Here is a 19,380-nt window from a genome sequence, read left to right on the forward strand (position 1 = left end):
AATGATGAGCTTTAATGTCTGAGTAATTTGTCAACTGTAAACCCAATTAAATAGTTGTGGAAAAATATAAATATAAAGGTGAATTTGTACCACCTTCAGTTTGCTTATAACTACATTTATTTAATATTTTATCATGACCATTATTTTATTATTTTTCCCTTGAGTTATCCCTGCTAAGACTTATGATGGTGTTTTCTCACTTCTGTGTAATTGTGTTTGGTTTTATTAGTTTTTTATGATCCCCATTTGCCTTTAGCTATTCTAGGCAACAATGATACTATATTTATTAACAGAGAAGAATCAACATGATACACTAAAATAAGTCCATAATTCCATATAACAATACAAATTTTAAATGAAGAAATATGGCAGAATTGTGGAAAAAAATTGATGAAGAAAGAAAAATCTGTGAAGCAGATTAGAAATATAATGAAGGTCTGATTGGAAGATAAAGTGGTAGACAATGAATAAGTGAGTAATAAAGGAGTGAATCGATAAAAATGGTCACAAATAAAATTAATGAACTTGTATTTGTGTGATTTATGTGTGTATATGTGTACACATTTGATGTTGTGTACTTATGTATTGCTTTTATTACTTGTTTATTACTGTTTTTAAGTGTTTTTTTAAAAGTGAATTACACATTGAAATTGTCATAATCATTGTAATTATTACAAAAACACCATAATAGAGAGTGGAGGTGTGTTGTGAAAATGGAGCAGGTTCATTAAACTTGCATAGTGTTCTTTTAAGGGGATAAATCGTCCTCAGAGTCTACTCATTATTATTTAATCAATCAGTGATTTCAGACCAGCGTGCGCGCGCACTGTGCCCTGTCTGGCTCGGAGGACAGACCCAGACACGCGGGCGCGCGCCTGACCAGACAGCGGCCTGAATGCCTGGGATGAGCGCGGGACGGCGGCAGTGGTGCGCGCGAGAGCTTGGCCGGGCCACGTAGCGGGGCTGAGGAGGACGCACCGGCGCAGGTACCTCCGCAGCCCATAACGCACATCAACACATCCTGTCCCACATTCGAAACATCAAAAAAAAGACCACTGGCACCTCTAAGTACACATCCGCCAATGTAGAGGGAGGGTGAGCGAGAAAAGTGCGCGTGCAAAACCCGAATCTGTGCAACTCTGATTGCACGAGCGCAAGAGAGGTCGCGCTTGACGGAGGTAAGCAAGAAAAACCGACAAGTAAACGGTGCTGTTTAACTTAAATCTAAGCTTTTGCGCGTGTGACAATCATGGCAGTAGCTGGACAAAGCCACACACGGGTCGCCGGGAGCCGGCAGCAGAAGCTACGGTGAGGGAAATGTCGGTGAGCGGAGCTAGCAGTGACTTTGTGACAGTGTCGAGTTGAGTGGGTTTGTCAGACAAACCTTCACAGCTGTGTTTTTCTCAGAAAAGCGCCGCGTTTTTTTCCTCCTGCACATCAAAACATGAGGTACGTAGCTAACAGAGTATGACATCGGCGGCTTTTCCTTGCCTTTCGTGGGGCTCCAGTAACTGTCACACTTCCCCGCGAAGGTGCACTGTCAAAATGAAGTGTAACGTTGATGCTAAATACCCGACGTTTATGTTAGCTTTGAGCTAACTAGCGTCTATCGGGGCGGTTTGGGTTAAACAAAGTGAACGTCCTCTTGTGTGTTGTGAGCTCATGCATGTCAACAAATGCCAGTCTTCTGCTGGTGTAGCTTGTGCAATGTAATATTGTTGTTATTCATGCTGCGTAACCTCATTTATGGCTGCACCTTGGGCTAATGTAGCCAAGTTAGCTTGTGATGTGTATGCAGGTTAGTATCTATGGAATATTGCTAGCTAGCTAAGTAGCCTAAGTTGGCCGGGCCTGCTCAGTATTCCTGCTGTTTTTAGTATTGCTTCCTTTGCCTGAAACGCACTCTAATGTCAGCTGTAAATCGTGTAGCTGAATAAGATTGTGTTGTAAAAGATGTAGCACTATAAACACAGAAGGTAGCTGCGTTATTCTATCTGGCTTCTCTTCCAAAATGCATGGGTAGTGTTGCTTTCGCGCTGTTTAACCCCCCAGGAGAAGTAAAGCAGGGCAAGTTTATTTATATAGCACATTTAAACAACAAGGCATATCACAGTGCTTTACAATAAAAATAACAAGAGAAATACAGCAGCAGCCACATTAAAGATATAAAAAACAATTAAAAACATTTAAATAGAGAGGCGAAAGAAATGGAAAGAAACTTGCAGTTATGGTTGAGGTGCAGGAGTGTTGATGATTTTATTTTTTATTTAAACGCAGTGGCAAACAGTTAGGTTCTAGGTTCTTCTGGGACAATACGTTAATTGTGGTGAATTTCTATTATCATGATAAGTGTGAATTGTGAGATAAACATAGATAAACACGTATATTTCTAACTCCCTAACATACAGTCCTTGTGATTTTTTTTTAATGGGGGAGCTGCATCTTTATTTTGATCTTGATGTTGTTTATGTTTTTAAAAAACAGCAAGAAAAAAACAATGCTAAAGCTTTTTTTCAGTCATTGCTATAATATCGTGAATTGCAATTGATTTTGGTCAAGATAATCATGGTGGGCCATGCCTAGTTTGTGTCATTGTTGTTTCAGTGTTGTTGTGCATGCTGAATAAGTCTTTATGGAGAAGATGCATTTTCAACATTTCCATGTTAAGTTTCCTCTTCAGAACAATACAATATAGTAGTAAACAGCAGCAAACGATGCAAGTGACATTGGATGGTAGAGCTCAAGATGGTCCTCTTCTGTGATACCTCAGACCAAAAACAATGGTCACTGCTCTATGACCTGCTTATGGGTTTAAAGACCAAATGTCCACAGGGGCACTGAGCACCCCTGCAGTGCTCCGCACCGCACAGCGTACTGGTTAAAGTCTTATGAGTTGGGACAGAGTAAGGAATGTGAACCCTCACACCGTCTGCTACGAGCTGCAAAAGGGAAAGCTCATTATAGTCTCAGCTTGAAAAACAGGCATGAATTTGAAGAGCACTGCTGCATAATAAGAAATAAACTTGACATATTTTTGGCTGCTTAAGATGTCTCGTCTGCTTTACTGTCACAGCCCTGCCAGGCTTTGGCAAATACGTTTATATGTTTAGTGCCGTGAGGCTTCCGTCCTGTGTCATTCAAACCATAAGCCAAAGTAGAATACGAGATTTTGTGGCTTTCCTGAATGAAATGAGTTTTAGGTTCTTCTCATGTCTCTGAAGCACAGATAAGCAAGGTTTTAAATTGTTTATTGTTTAATAAACTTTTGATTTCTGTTTTAATGTGATTTGTTGTTTTAAAGTAATCTACTACAGTGACAATGATTGGATAGGCCTGCCAGTCTTATTGATGAAGTGATTGTGTCGGATAATTACTGGTGATATTGAGAATTTGCACTCTACACGATCCCCACATCAAAGCCTCGCTTTGTATTACTATAAGTGAAACTCTGAAATGACTCATTGATAACGACATGTGAGTGGAAGGCTTTTACTCTATTTTGGTTACATAACAGACTGAGTGTTTTATGCATGTGCATATTGAATTTCTGGACAGTTTGGAACAGTGAATTTAGCATTTCTTTTGTGAGAGGACAGTTTAATACAAAGTTGGTTGCCATTATCATTTACTTTAAGCATGTACAAGTTTGAAAGAGAATAGAACCAGCTGATCACAACTGAAGTCAGGCAGTGTGCTTTTCGCAATGCAATTTATATTTATCCAGAAGCAGGATAATCTACCAGACTTTGAGTCCAAGAAAACCATGTGAATTGAGTTGTGCTGTGAGTGCAGCGATCACCCTCCTCCTGTGGTCTTAATGCTCTCGAGCTGCTTTCTCAGAAAGGATCAGTTTGTTGGCATACACAGGAAGACAGATGTGTGTTGTATGCTTTGATAGTTGAAATCTGCATTAAATATTCTTCACTTGTGTTTGGTTTGACTTAATTGGAAACCCATCAAACACTATTGGGCACAGTTTACATGTACATGTGCCAGTCCACTGGAATGAATTGATGATAGGAAAATCGGTTAAAATTTATCACAAGATATATTAAGAATCAGAACTTAAATTATGGTTGAAATTACAAATCTGCTTTGAAAATTTGTCAATTAAAAAAACCTTGTAAATGACGCAATCTTTAACAGAGCTTGTTTAATAGTCATTTATTCATAGTTCTACATTCATCCTTGTGCACTCTCAGTCCTTTTTGTAAACCTCTTGCAAAGCTTTCATTTTAATCATGGTCGTAAATTAAAGATTAGAACAAAGTCGTTCTCTTGGGTCAGGTGAGCAGTAATTAAACTGTGAAAGTCCCACTTGTCCTATTTATTATGTTGATGTTCTTTTGAAAACGATGATGCATCAGTTGTTCAAAGCAATAAAACATTAGATGCTTGCTGTCTCAAAGAAAGGAAACGTGTTTTACACCTCATACTTTGGGAGGTTTTCTATTGAATAAACCGCCCGAGTGCACACGTTAGTGTGCAGGGTGTGTATAAGGTTGTTTGAGGTCATCCAGCTGTCAGGCCAGAACACCCCAAAATAGCAGAAGCTCAGGAACAAACAACCATATATTAGCAAGTCCACTGTAAAATTAATTGATTTGTTTTTTTAATGCTGTTGTATTCATCTTTAACTTGCAAAAACTTTGATATGATAGCTTTCGAATTGTGCAGTGCTTAAGCATAATTGAAAGGTTGAAATGCAGTTTCCTGTGGTTGTAACTGCATTACAGGCTCCTGAGCTGTGGTTACACTATGCTCCATAACAGTCAATGGGTGGTGTGCACACTTTAGTATTGTTTAAAACGGAACACAATATTGTGTTTAATCAGTTGTTTCTCATTAAGTTTGTTTTGGATTTTTTAAATGATCAGAACACCTATAATATCAGTGTTTACCTAGTGGTCTTTGCAACTTACAACAATATATCAACCTTTAAAGTTTTTTGCTCTTGCATATATTAAAAGGTATTTATCTTAAAATGATATGTGACATTAAATTAACATACATTAAGAAAATATATGTCATGTCGCCTTAGAATGCAAAATCTGTGCATTATACTGTATTATATAGTGAGCTTGTTTCACTTGTGGTCTGGAGATATTTACACTTCTTGTTTTTAAAGTTGAAGCATCACACTCATTTGTAAAGGCTGTGGTTTCAACTCCTACACATGACACTGAAATGTGTGTGGGCAAATGTGGTGCTCAGTTTGACGCTTGGAAATATGGTTATAGTTTCAGCTCACAGATTCAAGTGACACATATGGCACATTTCCCCCAGCTCTACGTGTCTCGCCTCGCCACACCACGCCACGGTTTAAGTAGCGTTTCCACAAGCATAGTACCTGGTACCAGGTACCAGGTACTATTTCTAGTACCTGCTCCGGCGAGGTTCCAAGCGTGCTAGTAGCAGGTACTATGCGATGATTGGTCAGACTGCCGGCCGCTGACTGGCCAAAGTCCCGTTACAGGAAGAGAGGTCCCACACAGAAATCAAGCTGAACAGAGCCGAACTGTAGATCACTTAAAACTACTTAACAATCCTAAAAACGTGGGTTAATCTCCAACAACTACCAGGGAAACCTCTATATTTAACAGGAGTCTTTAAGTGGAGTGGTGTATTTAGGGACAGCGCCGCTGATCGCGAGCGGCATCACATACCGCTGCCGCTGTAGTCTGTGGAGTAGGAGGCTGTACTCCGGAGACGTGTGGACAGAAATCAAGCTGAACAGTGCCAAATTGTAGATAAATTAAAACTACTTAACAATCCTAAAAACGTGGGTTAATCTCCAACAACTACAGAAGTCTGGGGTAAAGTCACTAGTCACTAGTCACTCGTGTGTGTGTGTGTGTGTGTGTGTGTGTGTGTGTGTCGCGTATAAAACGAAGTCACCGCAGTTTCACTCAGCCATGCAATGATGACTCCGCCCACGTTAAGTAGGTACTTTTTTGTAGTGGAGATGCAACCTAATCGTGCCGTGCCGAGGCGAGTAGAGCCGGTGGAAATGCGCCAATAGTGGAAGAAGGCCTTTTTTTCTTATGTCACATATTTCTCCTCATGTCCTGTCTTTTCTTATGTTGCAGGTAATGCTCTGTAAATGGCTCTTCAAGCATGACACCGGAGTCTCATGTCTGGCATTCAGCTTGTCTTTACCTGCTCTGCAATTTGAAGACACTGGCACCCAGTAGACCACCAGTCATCAGAGGAACTGGATATGGCTCTTGCTTACATTTCATATAATTACTGAGTAGGAAGCTGGCTTCAGATGTTCAGCATCAAAGACAATCAGCCTTTGATTTTGCAGTCAGATTTTCTTTTTTATAAGCATATGACATTAAACTGGGAAGATTGTGTATGTCTTTCCAACAGCATTCCCTACCTTGGACAGCATGGATGCTCTCTTTGAATCAGGTTGACTCTCTCTCACCTCATCCCCTCCTTCCTGTCTCCTTCACAGAGGGAAGGTGGGGGATTGGTGTGGCATCCCCTGCCTCTCCTTGTAGAATACAGTAGTCTAACAAGGCACCGTAGCAGTAAATCTCCATTGTTGTGACCAGTTTAACCCCTCTATTCCCCCTCCCTCTTTATGAAATCCTGCCAGACCCTCAAGGAAGAGGTTTCCATCCCGAGCCTTGACGGGATGTCACAGGAAGAAGCACGTAGGGCGCCACTGTCCCAGACCTATTTTCACCCCCCTAACCCAGATCTGGACCTGACGGGCAAGCTTTATAAGAGGGAGGTTGGTGGCAAACCTTATTCTGTGTTAGTGGACAATAAAATGGCAGCCAAGGCATCCATTGGGGATCAGAATATTGGTCAGTTGCCCACACAACATGCGGCTCCACAGCAACATCAGCAATATTTCAGAGAGGGAGGAGCAGGACAGGAGGTGGAGACACAGGGGTCCCAGGCTGGCAACGATGGCTCCTCTGAAGACACGGAGGACGATGATGACGACGAGGAAGAGGAGGTTGAGGATGAGGACGTTGAGGAAGAGGGCTACAAGCGCGAACAGATCATTGTTGAGGTTAACCTGAACAACCAGACTCTTCATGTATCCAAAGGTGAAAACAAAACCACACCAGATGACTTGGTAAGACCTATCAGCGATGATGAAGACGATGATGACGAAGAGGAAGAAGAAGAGGAGGAGGAAGACAGCCCTGAGGAAGAGGAAGAAGATGATGACGAAGATGATATTGAGAGACGCAAAACAAGGTCAAAGAGGGCCCGTCGGTGTGCCAGTAGCACTGCTCCCAGCCAGCCACGCAGGAAAAGCCTCCGAACGTCTCTCAGGACTGCCACTTCTGGAATGACAACCAGGGGGCGACGGAAGCACATGGACCCGCCAAAGAGCATCCGCAGATCAGCCCGGTCAGCGCCATCGTCTGCTGGTTCCATGACCACAGCAGCGGGAGGCAAAGCAGAGGTGGAGGAAAGGGAGATGTTGGCGTGTGAGAAGTGCCCTCGAGTGTTCAACACACGCTGGTACTTGGAGAAGCACATGAATGTGACACACAGGCGAATGCAGATTTGTGACAAGTGTGGCAAAAAGTTTGTCCTGGAGAGTGAGCTGGCCTTGCATCAGCAGACTGACTGTGAGAAGAACATCCAGGTAAACTGAACCGCTCATGTCTCACACCACATCTCTACATTTTACTCCTACAAATGCTCGTCTGAATGGCACAGAGTTTATTTCCATGCTTTACCATACTCACATCAATGTCTAGATACATTAGACACAAGTCTGTCCTGTTCAAATGATTTATTTATGATATTTATAATACATTTCTGTGTTTTCATACATTAAACTGATGTTAGATTGAATTAAATGTTGCTAACAACTCATGCACATGAGTAGGTCCAATATGGTTTCACTTCCCTAAACAGACTGTAAAAGGTCATGTGGCACGTCAACTCTCAAGGGTATTAAATTTTGAATAGGATTAATATAACCCCATGATTTGCTTAGTATGATTTGCATCACTCATATTGTTGTTCAACCTGTCGAAACTGAAAACACAGGTTTGTTCATGTGTTAATGAAGATTATGCAGAGCCACCTAATCCTTTTTTATGTGTGTAGAAGGCAACACTAGAACTAACTAGAGATGCAACCTGATAAAAGCTTGTTATTCATTGTTAATAACAGCATTTAAAATTTGTGGTATTATTGTGTTTGTCACAATATTTATCCTTATCCTTTCATAAAATAATAATTTGAATCGAGCAGGTTTACCTATTTGTGTGCATTTTAAATTTAAATCTAGTGAATTAATAAATTAAAATAAAATGAATTACTATTTACACCCTGACTTGCAAATATGACATTATTACCACTTTTACTGTATGTTTATGTTAATAATGTCATAGTAAAATGTGGTGATGATGCTTTTGAACAGAAACACCAAATATCAATTTACATACGGTTTCTAACATACGTTCTACTCCGATTCAAGCAATAACCACCTTTTGCATTCTTGACTGTCTCGGAACGCACTTGTGTCATCCTAATCAGATAGGAACTCATTGTGGCTTAGTTCAAATGTGTCTTGTACTGGACGACTTCAGTAGCTTCACATCTGAGTGATAAAAGTACCAGTGAGGCTTGTAACAGGCCTGAGGCAGCTGTCAGCCTGTGATAGAACTTCATGGGAGATAGAAAACATTGTGCACTCAACAGTTTCACTGGTGCATTATGAAAGTAAAAGAGAGAGAGAGAGAGACTGTTGGGGGGGAAAAAAAATCACATGATGTGTTGGCCAGTGCTTTGTAGAACACATGTGGCAGATTCTAAAGCAAATTAGAAGAACTGTCTTTGATCTGATGAGTCCACAAAATTAACATATTAGCATATTGTTTGCACATATTGGTTTTTGCAGGGATGCCTCTCTGCTGTGGGTCTGGTATGATATGTACAGAATATCTGTATAATCTGTATATTGCTTTCTATTCTGTAAGAAACATTCAATTTAGCTTCCTTGAAAAAGCTTGTGAAGGCATGTAAATCATAGTTTGTCTTGTCTGCTACAAACAGGAAATGTATTACGTGTTGGCAGACACAACGGCACATGAGGCTTGTCGATTATTTTCTTTTTCTACTTTTGATCTGCGTGCTCAACAATAGTTGCAAAATCATGGGGGGGTAAAAATCAATAATTACATATAAATAATGATTAGCTATATGCCTATTTTCCCCCTGTGGTCATCTTGGGACAGTTATAGATGTAGAAAAAAAGATATTGAAGTGTATTTTATGTGGTATTTTTAGAATGAATGTAAAGACTAAATTAAAGCCATATTTATTCCCCTTACAGCATCTAATGTGTTAAAATCCTCTGTAGATTTGAGTAAATTAAATCTATGCCACATTTCCTCCAGCAGAGGGAGCTGGAGTACAAAGAAATCATTTTAGCAAATGAGAACCATGTTAAGGCCTTCATGTTTTTGGTGCTCATTATTCTCCGCAGCTGTAATAAGCTATGTTTTTAATAGTTTTGTCTTTTCTACAGTGTGTCTCCTGCAACAAGTCTTTTAAGAAGCTTTGGTCACTGCATGAGCACATCAAGATTGTGCATGGCTATGCAGAAAAGAAATTCTCGTGTGAAATCTGTGAGAAGAAGTTCTACACAATGGCTCATGTGCGTAAGCATATGGTTGGTAAGTGGGAGTCCTTCTCTTTTCACAGTTCTCACATTAATAATAACCCACTGTCAGTGTGAGCCACCACATGGGTTACAGGCCAATATAACTGAACACCATCTATTTTTATACTGTATTCTTTGGCACTTTTTGAGACTTTTTTATGGTCATTTTTTTATATTCTACGTGTTAAGAATAAGGGTAAACACAGACTGATTCAATATGTTATCTTCTGGCGTGTTTCCATCGAGTGGAACGGTTTGGTATGGTACTCTTTTTTTTTTTGCATTTCCATTAGGATTAGTACCAAAATAACTGACCCCAAGCTATCCATTTTTCACTACCCTTCATTTGGGTACCCGAGGAATGAAATACCGGCAGTCTATTCTCATTCAAAGCTTGACGTCCTGTTGAAACAGTCACAAACTGTTGTCCGTTACGTTGTCGTCTGTTATCTTGCTCGATGTCGGCATACCATTAAAACGTATCACTGCGTATCTCACTGACGCGGCCATCGGGCACAGTGCACCGCCCGCCTACCTAGTAAAGGTACTGTTTTCAGTGGAAATACAAGCCTGACTTAGGGCTTTACCATTCCAAACAGTACCGTACTGTACAAAAACAAACTATACCATGATGGAAACACGGCTTTTGGTTGTGCTTATTTATATACAGCTATGGTATTTGAAATCTGCCGGGTATGTTCACGCTTCTCAGTGCCTTTGTCCTCTTTCCAGCTCATACTAAGGACATGCCATTCACCTGCGAGACGTGTGGGAAGTCCTTTAAACGCAGCATGTCTTTAAAAGTCCACTCACTACAGCATTCTGGAGAGAAGCCCTTCCGTTGTGAGGTACGATGAGCACAACTGTTCAGACACGATATCTTGTGATCATATGACTCCAGACTGGTGTAAGATCCAGTTCAGACAGATTTCTCATCATCAAAATGCGACACGGCTGCATACGGAGTTACTGCTTGTGTGTTTGATTCCTTCATTTTTGTCTCATTCACCTGTATATGCAAGAACTAGGAGCATTGCAGCACAGAAAAAAACATATCTATGTGAGTTCATACAACTAAAGAACAGAATTACATCATCTTAGACATGAAGTGAGAAACCTTCTCACAGACAAAACAGGTTTTAGCCAGTTTTTTCCAGTGCAAATTATATGTCTGTGTGTTCACAGCATCATTTGTGGCACTTGGGCTATTCCATATGAATATAGAATGTGATAGAAGTCCCCCACTTTAAAAGCCAGATTTAGACTTTCCACATTTTATTTCTACATGTATTTATTTTTAAAGTGTGTTAGCTGTGCCCTAAGAGAAATGTAAGCATCAGTTCTCAGGTTCTCAGATACTGCATTTTATAAGTAGCCTAAATTCCACACTTGAACTTTTCTCCTCACTGTCATGGTATAATTCGCTCTCCCGCTCATAATACCCCTGCACAAAGGGTAACAAAGGGACTGTTGAGACATCTGTGTTATCCAGAGAAGCTTAAGTCAAACCGCACATGTGCAGTTTTCACCAGTTTCCTGCAGTCAGTGTGAGATCAATTTTGTGTTCTGTGTTTCTGATCAGACATACCTCGTTCCATGGATTCATTTTGTCACAATGGGCTTTTAGGCTTTGTTGTTTTGCACCAGAGAGTCGTCGGTACAGAAGCAGTTGATAATCATAACCCTGTCCTGACTAGGGATTTGACAGATGGGGTGTTTTACTCCCACCGAAGGCCCTTTAATATCCAACCACTTGAATGGACAGGACACATGGAACATGTGTGTATGGGTGGAGCTGGTCTAATTGAATGTTGGAAGTCACTGCACTGTAACATGTAATTTTACATGTGTATTAAAAGGTGCATGTAATATATAGGCAATTCTCCTCGTATTATAGGACCTTATGGAACCTGCTTTTTCCACTTCTATTTAGTCAGAAAACTGGAGATTTACATATTTAAAAGGCAGTGTGTAAAAAAAAAAAAAAATAGAAGAGTTATTTTTTTGGCAGGCTCACATTTGGTTTACATTCTTAGAAAAAGCCTTTTGTTTGTGCTTTCAGCAAGGCCATTGTCATGTGTTATCATGTTTTATAGTAACCCAAATAGATAAAACTAGCCACAGCATGCGTTTTGCGTTGTAAAGCAGATGCTTACTTTGCAGACTCTGGCCACACAAACCCGACGCATAAACCAAGAAGCAGGAAGAGTGAAAGGGGGATTACATCCTTTCTGGTTTGCGAGGCCATCATAGTTCCCCGGGAAATTGAGGGGGTGAGGGGAAGAGTCCGTCGTTTGTTACAATCTGCAGTCTCACCATTAGATGCCACTAAGTCTTAGACAGTGGACCTTTAACAGTATACTTTATAGGAGTAATCACCACAATCCTTTTGTGTACAAGTATCCAAGACTGGAGTCCTTCCATCTGCAAGACTGGCTGCTGATGTGCATGGGAATGTGTCTATGGACAGCAGTGAACACATGATTGTTAAATAACTAGAACAACATGTTTAACTTGGAACAACGTCTCTTAAATCCTTTGTCAAACAAAGAAGAGTGTGATATATGACAGTTTTGTTTGTCTTGTACGTCTGCAGCTATGTGTAAGTGTTCTTCTGTGCGGGCTCGTAAACTGACTGACATTTTCCTTTAAAATGCCTCTGAATGTTCTCTCTGCTGTAGAACTGTGACGAGCGGTTCCAGTACAAGTACCAACTGCGCTCCCACATGAGCATTCACATCGGACACAAGCAGTTCATGTGCCAGTGGTGTGGCAAAGACTTCAACATGAAACAGTATTTTGACGAGCACATGAAAACACACACAGGTGAGGAAAGCACGCAGGTGAATGTCTGTTTTTGGTCTATTATTGTTTTTGGCTCTTTTCAAACCTCATCCACCCCACAAATCATCATTTTTAAGAAGTGAATACCTAGTTTCAGCTTTTATGCAAATCTAGGAATGTTTGCTGGAGGTTGGAAACTTTGTCAATGTGGCATTTAAAAGACATTTGGTTTAAGTTTGGGCCTGGAGGACGTTCCGCTTCCAAAAATGTTTGTTTCTAGTAATCCAAGAACTATCTGGGTGGAGTCTGTGAAGAGTATACTGTACATGATACATATGCACACATAATTCACATTGTAAACAACTACTGGTTTTCACTAACCAGTAGTTAACCAGTAGGTAATCTCAGTACTCTTAAGGAATTCTTTTTAGTCTTTGATAGATATGCAGCTTGTCTGAGGGGGATTTGGACAAAAAAAATGTTTTGCACGAAGTGAGGTTGAAAAGAAGCTAAAGAGAGTCTTGCCTTAATGGTATTTTCACTCTTCCATCTTTGTAATCTTCTATTTAAAGGAAACACTAGTGTAACAGTAAATTACACTTGACAGCACAATTGCCCTTCTGTGTGCATACATTTTGCTCCATACAAAGCAGTCACTTTAGACCTGAATCAGTCTGCTTTGTTTGACGTCCACAGTTCTTTTAATAGAAATAAGGGTACTAAAGTAAATTGCCGTAAAAGGAAGATTTCCTACTAATCTAATGAAGTTCCTCGATTGTGTTCATTCATTTCATTCCATCTGCTCAGAGCTAAATAAAATGGTCTGAAATTCTAAGATGTTTAGAGATGGAAACTTCCAAACAACTATATTCATGTCAGCCATCTCGTCTCCATGTTCTCCCTAAAAAAGGAAAGACACAGGACGTTGCCAAGAAGAACATTATAGTGGTAAGAGCAAAAAGACTTTGCCCAGTTTCTATAATGAGAGGGATCTTTCACATCAAAGAATGGCCTTGTATACAGTATACTGCGGCTTGTAATGACTACCCAGACACATGGTGTTTTACATCCCTCTGATTTTCTGTCCCTGTTGCGTTTCTATTTCTAAGACCAAACAGTGAGCAGTGAAGCCTGTGCGTCCTGTTGCTGGTTTTCTCAAGCCGTGCCTGTCGTGGGTGGACACACTGCACTCTATTGGCCCCCGTGGTTCTATTTGTGATGTGTAATTACGCTACCCTCTCCTCTCCCTCCCATTTGAAATTTAGTCTCCAGCAGGAGGAGACACACCCAGTCATAGCCCTGTAATAGGCAGCACACATGTTAGACACCCAAAGTTTGGTTCAACTGCACGCAGATTTCTGTGGATTCTTGGCAGTGAATGTGAGGCCCATGACACACTGCCCTGATGGTTGGTCGAAGGCAAAGATCGACCAACCACGATGATGCTGCCTCAACTGGCATGTGGGGGAATGGGGGAGTTGCACTCACACACACTGCATCAACTGCAGCCGACTAGCAACCAGCACATGGATTCTTTGTCTACATGATAGGAATTTACTTCCCTTAGCAGCAAGTGGCCATAGCCTGTATTCATCATTGAATTTGAAAAATTGGAGACTTATTCAAAGTTGACTCATGTAAAGTGCAGCGTTTGTTTATCTTGTCACTCGGCCATCACACAGTCTCAGTCTTCTTCTCGGCATATTCAAATGAAATGAGGTTTGTATAAATGAGCCCTTTCTGTGTGCATGTCTGCCATTGTTGTCATTTGCTTTCTTGTCCTCTGATTGGTTGGAGCTAAATAGCTGATCATTGAGCTCTCTCATCGATGGACAGCAACGGCAATTCAGCGTGGTACTATAAATTGGCTTTAGAGCTGACGAGGACCGACGGTGCTTTAGGCAGCTGAAGACTTCAGCACATCAGCTTTTGCCTTTTGATATTCAGTTGGACTGAAGAAGCTTCACACATAACATACCAGTATAAGGCACTCGGAAAGTCCTTCAGCAGCCTGTTAATAGACGGCTGTGTGGGTGGTAGCAGGCACATTCAGTGGCTTCATGGAGGGAGGTTAATGAGAGCAGCATTTCACCAGAGCTCCTGTTGTTCATTTTCACATCTCCTCTTCTCAATGTGTGAATGGTAATAGCTTCCTGTGGAGTGGGTGGGTTGACGGCAAAGACCCTCTATTTAAGATTGCATCTTATTTGCATTTTTATAAGAGAGCTGCTGCTGTCTATAGAGAGAAATGTTTAAAAATGGAGAGAGAAAAGTTAACTTTGTCAGCAGTTGATTATTTTAGATTTTGAAACAATCTCATTTGACAGCAAAGGATCTGACTTGGAAGCTTGATATTATATTATCTGTATAGCTGTAATCTTTTATTGTTCATCGATTCATTGTCTCCCTTTCACACACTGCTCTCCTATTTTCTAAATCTGTGTAGGAGAGAAGCCTTTCATTTGTGAGATCTGTGGAAAGAGCTTCACCAGTCGACCCAACATGAAGCGCCACCGTCGCACTCACACAGGAGAGAAGCCCTATCCCTGCGAGGTGTGCGGCCAGCGCTTCCGCTTCTCCAATATGCTTAAAGCGCACAAAGAGAAGTGTTTCCGGGTCACCAGCCCTGTGGTCCTGCAGACCAGCGGCCCACCTGTGCCTGTCCGCATTTTTACCAACACCTTCTCCTCTTCCTCATCCTCTTCCTCTGGACCCGGACCCTCAGCTGCCAACCCAGCCAACACCTCTGCTCCCCTGGGCCTCAGTCCAACAGGGGGGCCCATGCCTCCTCGAGGCCCGGTAGGACACACATTCTCCCATGTGCAGCTCCACTCGAGCCCTCCGCACCATCACCCTCACCCTCACCCCCCAACAACCGAACAACATCTCTCTAACACACCCCAACATGCCTCACCGCACACCCATCATCACCTGCCTGTGCCCCCAGTCTCCCACCTTCCCCCGCCTCCTGCCCTTTTCAAGAGTGAGCCCCTCAACCACTGTGGGCATGAAGACAGCAGCTACCTGCACCACATGGCCCACTCTGACAAGGGTCCTGGAGCCCCACAGCACCACTGAACTGCACCTTGTTCTTGTTCATAGTCCTGCCTCAGTTGCAAGACCTGTAATACAAGGATATTCCTCTCAAAACAGGTTCCAATAAGTGAAGCTAAAACACATCAGCATAGGTGTGAAAGGTTTAGACTGATGCAGCCTTAGTTCACACATTATTTAAGAAAGACCCTTACTTCAGAACCCTGATCAACTGACACAGACTTTACCACCTGTTTTTTCCTCCAGTGTTCTCAGAGGAAATCTACACAAAACCATTTATTTGTGAGCTCTCTGTCTATACTTTGAGTATCAAGTATCTCCTTGTCATCATAAGCTGCTGATGGAGGTCACTGTATGTATTACCTGGGCTTCATGGATCATCAAGATCAAGTGTCATTGAACTTTGATCTTTAAGTCAAGTTGACTTAAGTTTGCACAGAGGCTTTCTGTGCAGATTCTACCACAGCAATACTCAACCTGTTCCACAACTTGTTCTGCAGACCTACAGGCATCAGATATTCAGTTAATGTTGTAACCGGTTTTAACTGAACCTCTGGCTGCTTTCAGACAAAAACTGAGCTCCAGAGATTCTCCAGAAATTGTGTAGAGCAGCTGTACGTGTAAAGGCAAATGTCCGGCGCACATGTCAACCCGGAGATTCTCCTTCCAGCTCCTGTGTATAATCTTTGGTTAATATCTGAATGAGCTCATGTGAAAACACAGCAGGAGGAACTCAGGAGAATCCACACGAGTGAATAGGTGATTATCGGCATGCTCGAGCCAGGTGCCACACCTGCGTTTGGATCCTCCTTTGATCCTCCTGCTGCTGTGAATGCCTCTCACCAGATAATGTCGTGCTGTGTTCATCATACGTGAACGCCAAACCCTGGAGAAAGTTCTGACCCAAATCTTTGGACATTATCTGGAGTTCCTGTCTGAAAACAACTGTTCTCTGGCCAAGGCTGAGACTTTCTCTGTGGGGTCAACAGAAGTAGTGCAAGATGCAGTGCCATAGGTTACAGTGATGGGGGCGGAGGGGAGGGGAGGTTTGTTTGAAACGGACATTAAAATGTTTTGTAAATGGTTAAGTTGAATCCAGACATAGTCTACGATTCACATCATGGCTAAATGGTGCTTTCCATTCCAGTACGTAAAAATATTTCTTAACTTTGCTTTTCCATTTGATTTTCAGAAGTGTGATTTTACACATTAACAATGTATTGTGTCATATACATCATGTCTTGCCAGGTTTTCTTTTTTACATTGGATCTGAGGTTTTGACTACGATATTTTGTGAACAAGAAAGTCATTTTATGCAGGACATGCCCTCGGCGCACACACACACACACGCACGCAGCCTCACACTTAACTCAAGCACACCCTAAAGACAGAGACCGTATGGTCACTGATTTACTTACTGTGATCAGTGCAACCTCAGTTTTCAGTGCTGTTGGTCAACAGATGCTTTTAGATAACAGGTGACTGTCAAGTACTGCCACTGTGAGGGGCCAAGACACACGGCCCCATCAGGACTTAACCCCACCTCCCTTCGCTGCTGACAAAATGATACGGGTTACCATGTTAAAGGTCATGTGACACATACACACGGTATACACACACACACCAGGGACCTTTTTTTCAACACAGGTCTTAACAGACAATTATGCATATTCCTCTCAGCCTATATTCCACGGTTTGGTGTGAGGCATTTTAATATTAACGGTTTGTATTGACTTTCATCATACTGACATGCCTGTCATTGCCACGCAGGCAAACCTGTTCAAACCTCTGGAATGTTGCCTACGCAGAATGATGGCCGACAAGTCATTTTTTTTGTGTCGTTTTTATGTTCTCTGATGATCTGCTCACTTTTAAGCTAACAAATTGTTCCGTAGTGTAGATATATATACTGTTTTAGCACACAATAGGAAATGTCAGGATAATGGGCAGTCGTCATGCAGTTCTGAACACTTGGAAGTCTTTGTATAGATATAAAAACATATGTGTGAACAAGTCGGCGCAAAGAAATTACATGTGTTAATGTAACAGCCAACGACGTGAATGTTATTTGTTTTTAAAGAAGCAGAAATATTGGGCATGAATTTAGGCCGCTTGGTTGCTACTCTGTCACCCAGTCGGACAGTGTGTTGAGTGTGTGTGTGTGTGTGTGTGTGTGTGTGTGTGTGTGTGCGTGTGCGTGTGTGCGCGCGTGTGTATTCCTGAATGCATGTTAGTCTCTACCAGTCTGGTCGTTCCCAGTGCTCTTCTACCAAAAGCTGCTTTTACAGTGCCCCAATATGTGTATTTTGGGGGATACATGACATAGACAATAGCAGTAAATTTAAGATCCTTCCACCACTCTATAAAGGTATTCAGTCTCAAGTGGTTAAGCTCAGTAGGAAAGGGTGTCCCCCTTTGTTGAGACCTGCAATTATCCTGCCATTTCTGTGGGTCTTAATATCGCTTCTCATGCTGTCCCTTTAGTTTCACTGCAGTGCTTCAGCGTGTTGCAGTATGAATCTTTGTCCTTTTTTTTTTTTTTTGAGCCTTTTCATTTGTGTGTATTCTCTGCACTTTACTGCTGCGTGGGTGAGGCGCAGGGAAGGGAGGGACTGACAATGCATTGTGGAGCAGAGTGCAGTTGTGGCTGCAAGGGAAAGGGTGGAGGTGATTACTTTGAGTGGATGTTTTTAGGCAAGGAAAGGAGGAGAATCCATGGCAGAGGCAGCTTCTGTGGAAGGGACCATAGCAGTAAAGTCAGGACATTGCCTTTTTTTGTAAGAACCTTAAATTGAATTTTCTATTTTGTAGGAAAAGAAATTCCTCTAATATGGACCTTCCCTCAAAGTGAAAGCAATGTTCCTCCTGCTTTGGCTACTTCACACGAGCACTTCCAATTTAGTTCACCTGAAACACATTATTCTTGTGTTTAGTTTCATGGAGTCTCGACGTATTTCATTTTGCATTTCAGTTTGATTCTTCTCCTCCTTTCTTTGTTATATAGAATGCACTTTCTACTAAAATTCTTGGCTAGTTAAGATAAAATAACATTGTATATTCTTTAAAGATGTTTTAAAAAAAAAATCAATATACTTTTTTCCCCTTTGTATTTTTAACCACTTAATGTAGCATTGCGTATTTTATTATTGTATCTGGTACAAAATGTGCAGCTTTATAATGTCCTGGTTTGTCTTTTTTTGTATGTTACCTGGAGAATTGAGGAGAAGTGGGGGGGAAAAGTTGGGCCTTTTTTGATAATATACATTTAACTGACTGCTAACTTTGAGAAGTAAAGACAAGTAGCCATGATTATCACATTTGTCACATTTGTGTGTCTCTGTGCATGTGTTATCTTCACTGAAAACAGAAAACCTGGAGCTGGATAAGTTGACAGGTTCAGGTAACGTTAATGTTACAGTTGACTATAAAGCTTTATATTTCAACGGGCTTGTGCTACTGCACATGAATGAATTGCTTTTCACTCATTGGTTCGATTCTGACCAACAGTGACTTCTCGCTGCACACGACGTTGAAGGTTCAACAACCGTCCTTTGTTTTGTTTTGCTTTGTTTTGACAGGGCAAGTCGAGGTCCTCTTATTTATGACCACTTCCTCTTCTTTTAATGTTCACGTGCAAAAACATTGATTTGGCAAGGTTTTGTTTTTAAAGCAGAATGACATGCAAGATCCTTGCGGTCGGTTTTTCTGTCACCACAGGCGGTGACCTCGGGTGATCTGGATCTGCTTCGACTGTATCTTTAAAATCAGAGAAGGCTTCATAAACAGTAGGATCATGGATGTCCAGAAGGAGGACATGAGGACAGTTGGTGTAACAGAGGAGGACACAAGGGATAGATGTTGGCAGATGTGGTGACCACTTCAGAAAGGAA

At 41.5% G+C, this 19,380-nt stretch overlaps 1 protein-coding gene across 4 annotated transcripts; it reads left to right on the forward strand.

Moving 5' to 3' along the window:
• The first annotated feature begins 886 nt into the window (after positions 1 to 886).
• On the forward strand, positions 887 to 18,799 carry znf652 (zinc finger protein 652). 4 transcript variants are annotated; one of them, XM_058653643.1, is made up of 6 exons: positions 887 to 986; positions 6,090 to 7,621; positions 9,518 to 9,665; positions 10,385 to 10,500; positions 12,334 to 12,478; positions 14,883 to 18,799. In XM_058653643.1, the coding sequence occupies exons 2-6, from the start codon at positions 6,593 to 6,595 to the stop codon at positions 15,512 to 15,514; spliced, it is 2,070 nt and encodes a 689-aa protein (XP_058509626.1). In that variant the 5' UTR covers positions 887 to 986; positions 6,090 to 6,592; the 3' UTR covers positions 15,515 to 18,799. The 4 variants fall into 4 exon arrangements, with proteins under 4 accessions (XP_058509626.1, XP_058509625.1, XP_058509628.1 ...); XM_058653642.1 differs by having other exon boundaries at positions 905 to 1,178; XM_058653645.1 differs by lacking the exon at positions 887 to 986 and adding an exon at positions 1,258 to 1,308.
• The last annotated feature ends 581 nt before the right edge of the window (positions 18,800 to 19,380 follow it).

This window comes from Solea solea, chromosome 16, assembly GCF_958295425.1.
Source record: "Solea solea chromosome 16, fSolSol10.1, whole genome shotgun sequence".
Classification (NCBI taxonomy): Eukaryota; Metazoa; Chordata; class Actinopteri; order Pleuronectiformes; family Soleidae; genus Solea; species Solea solea.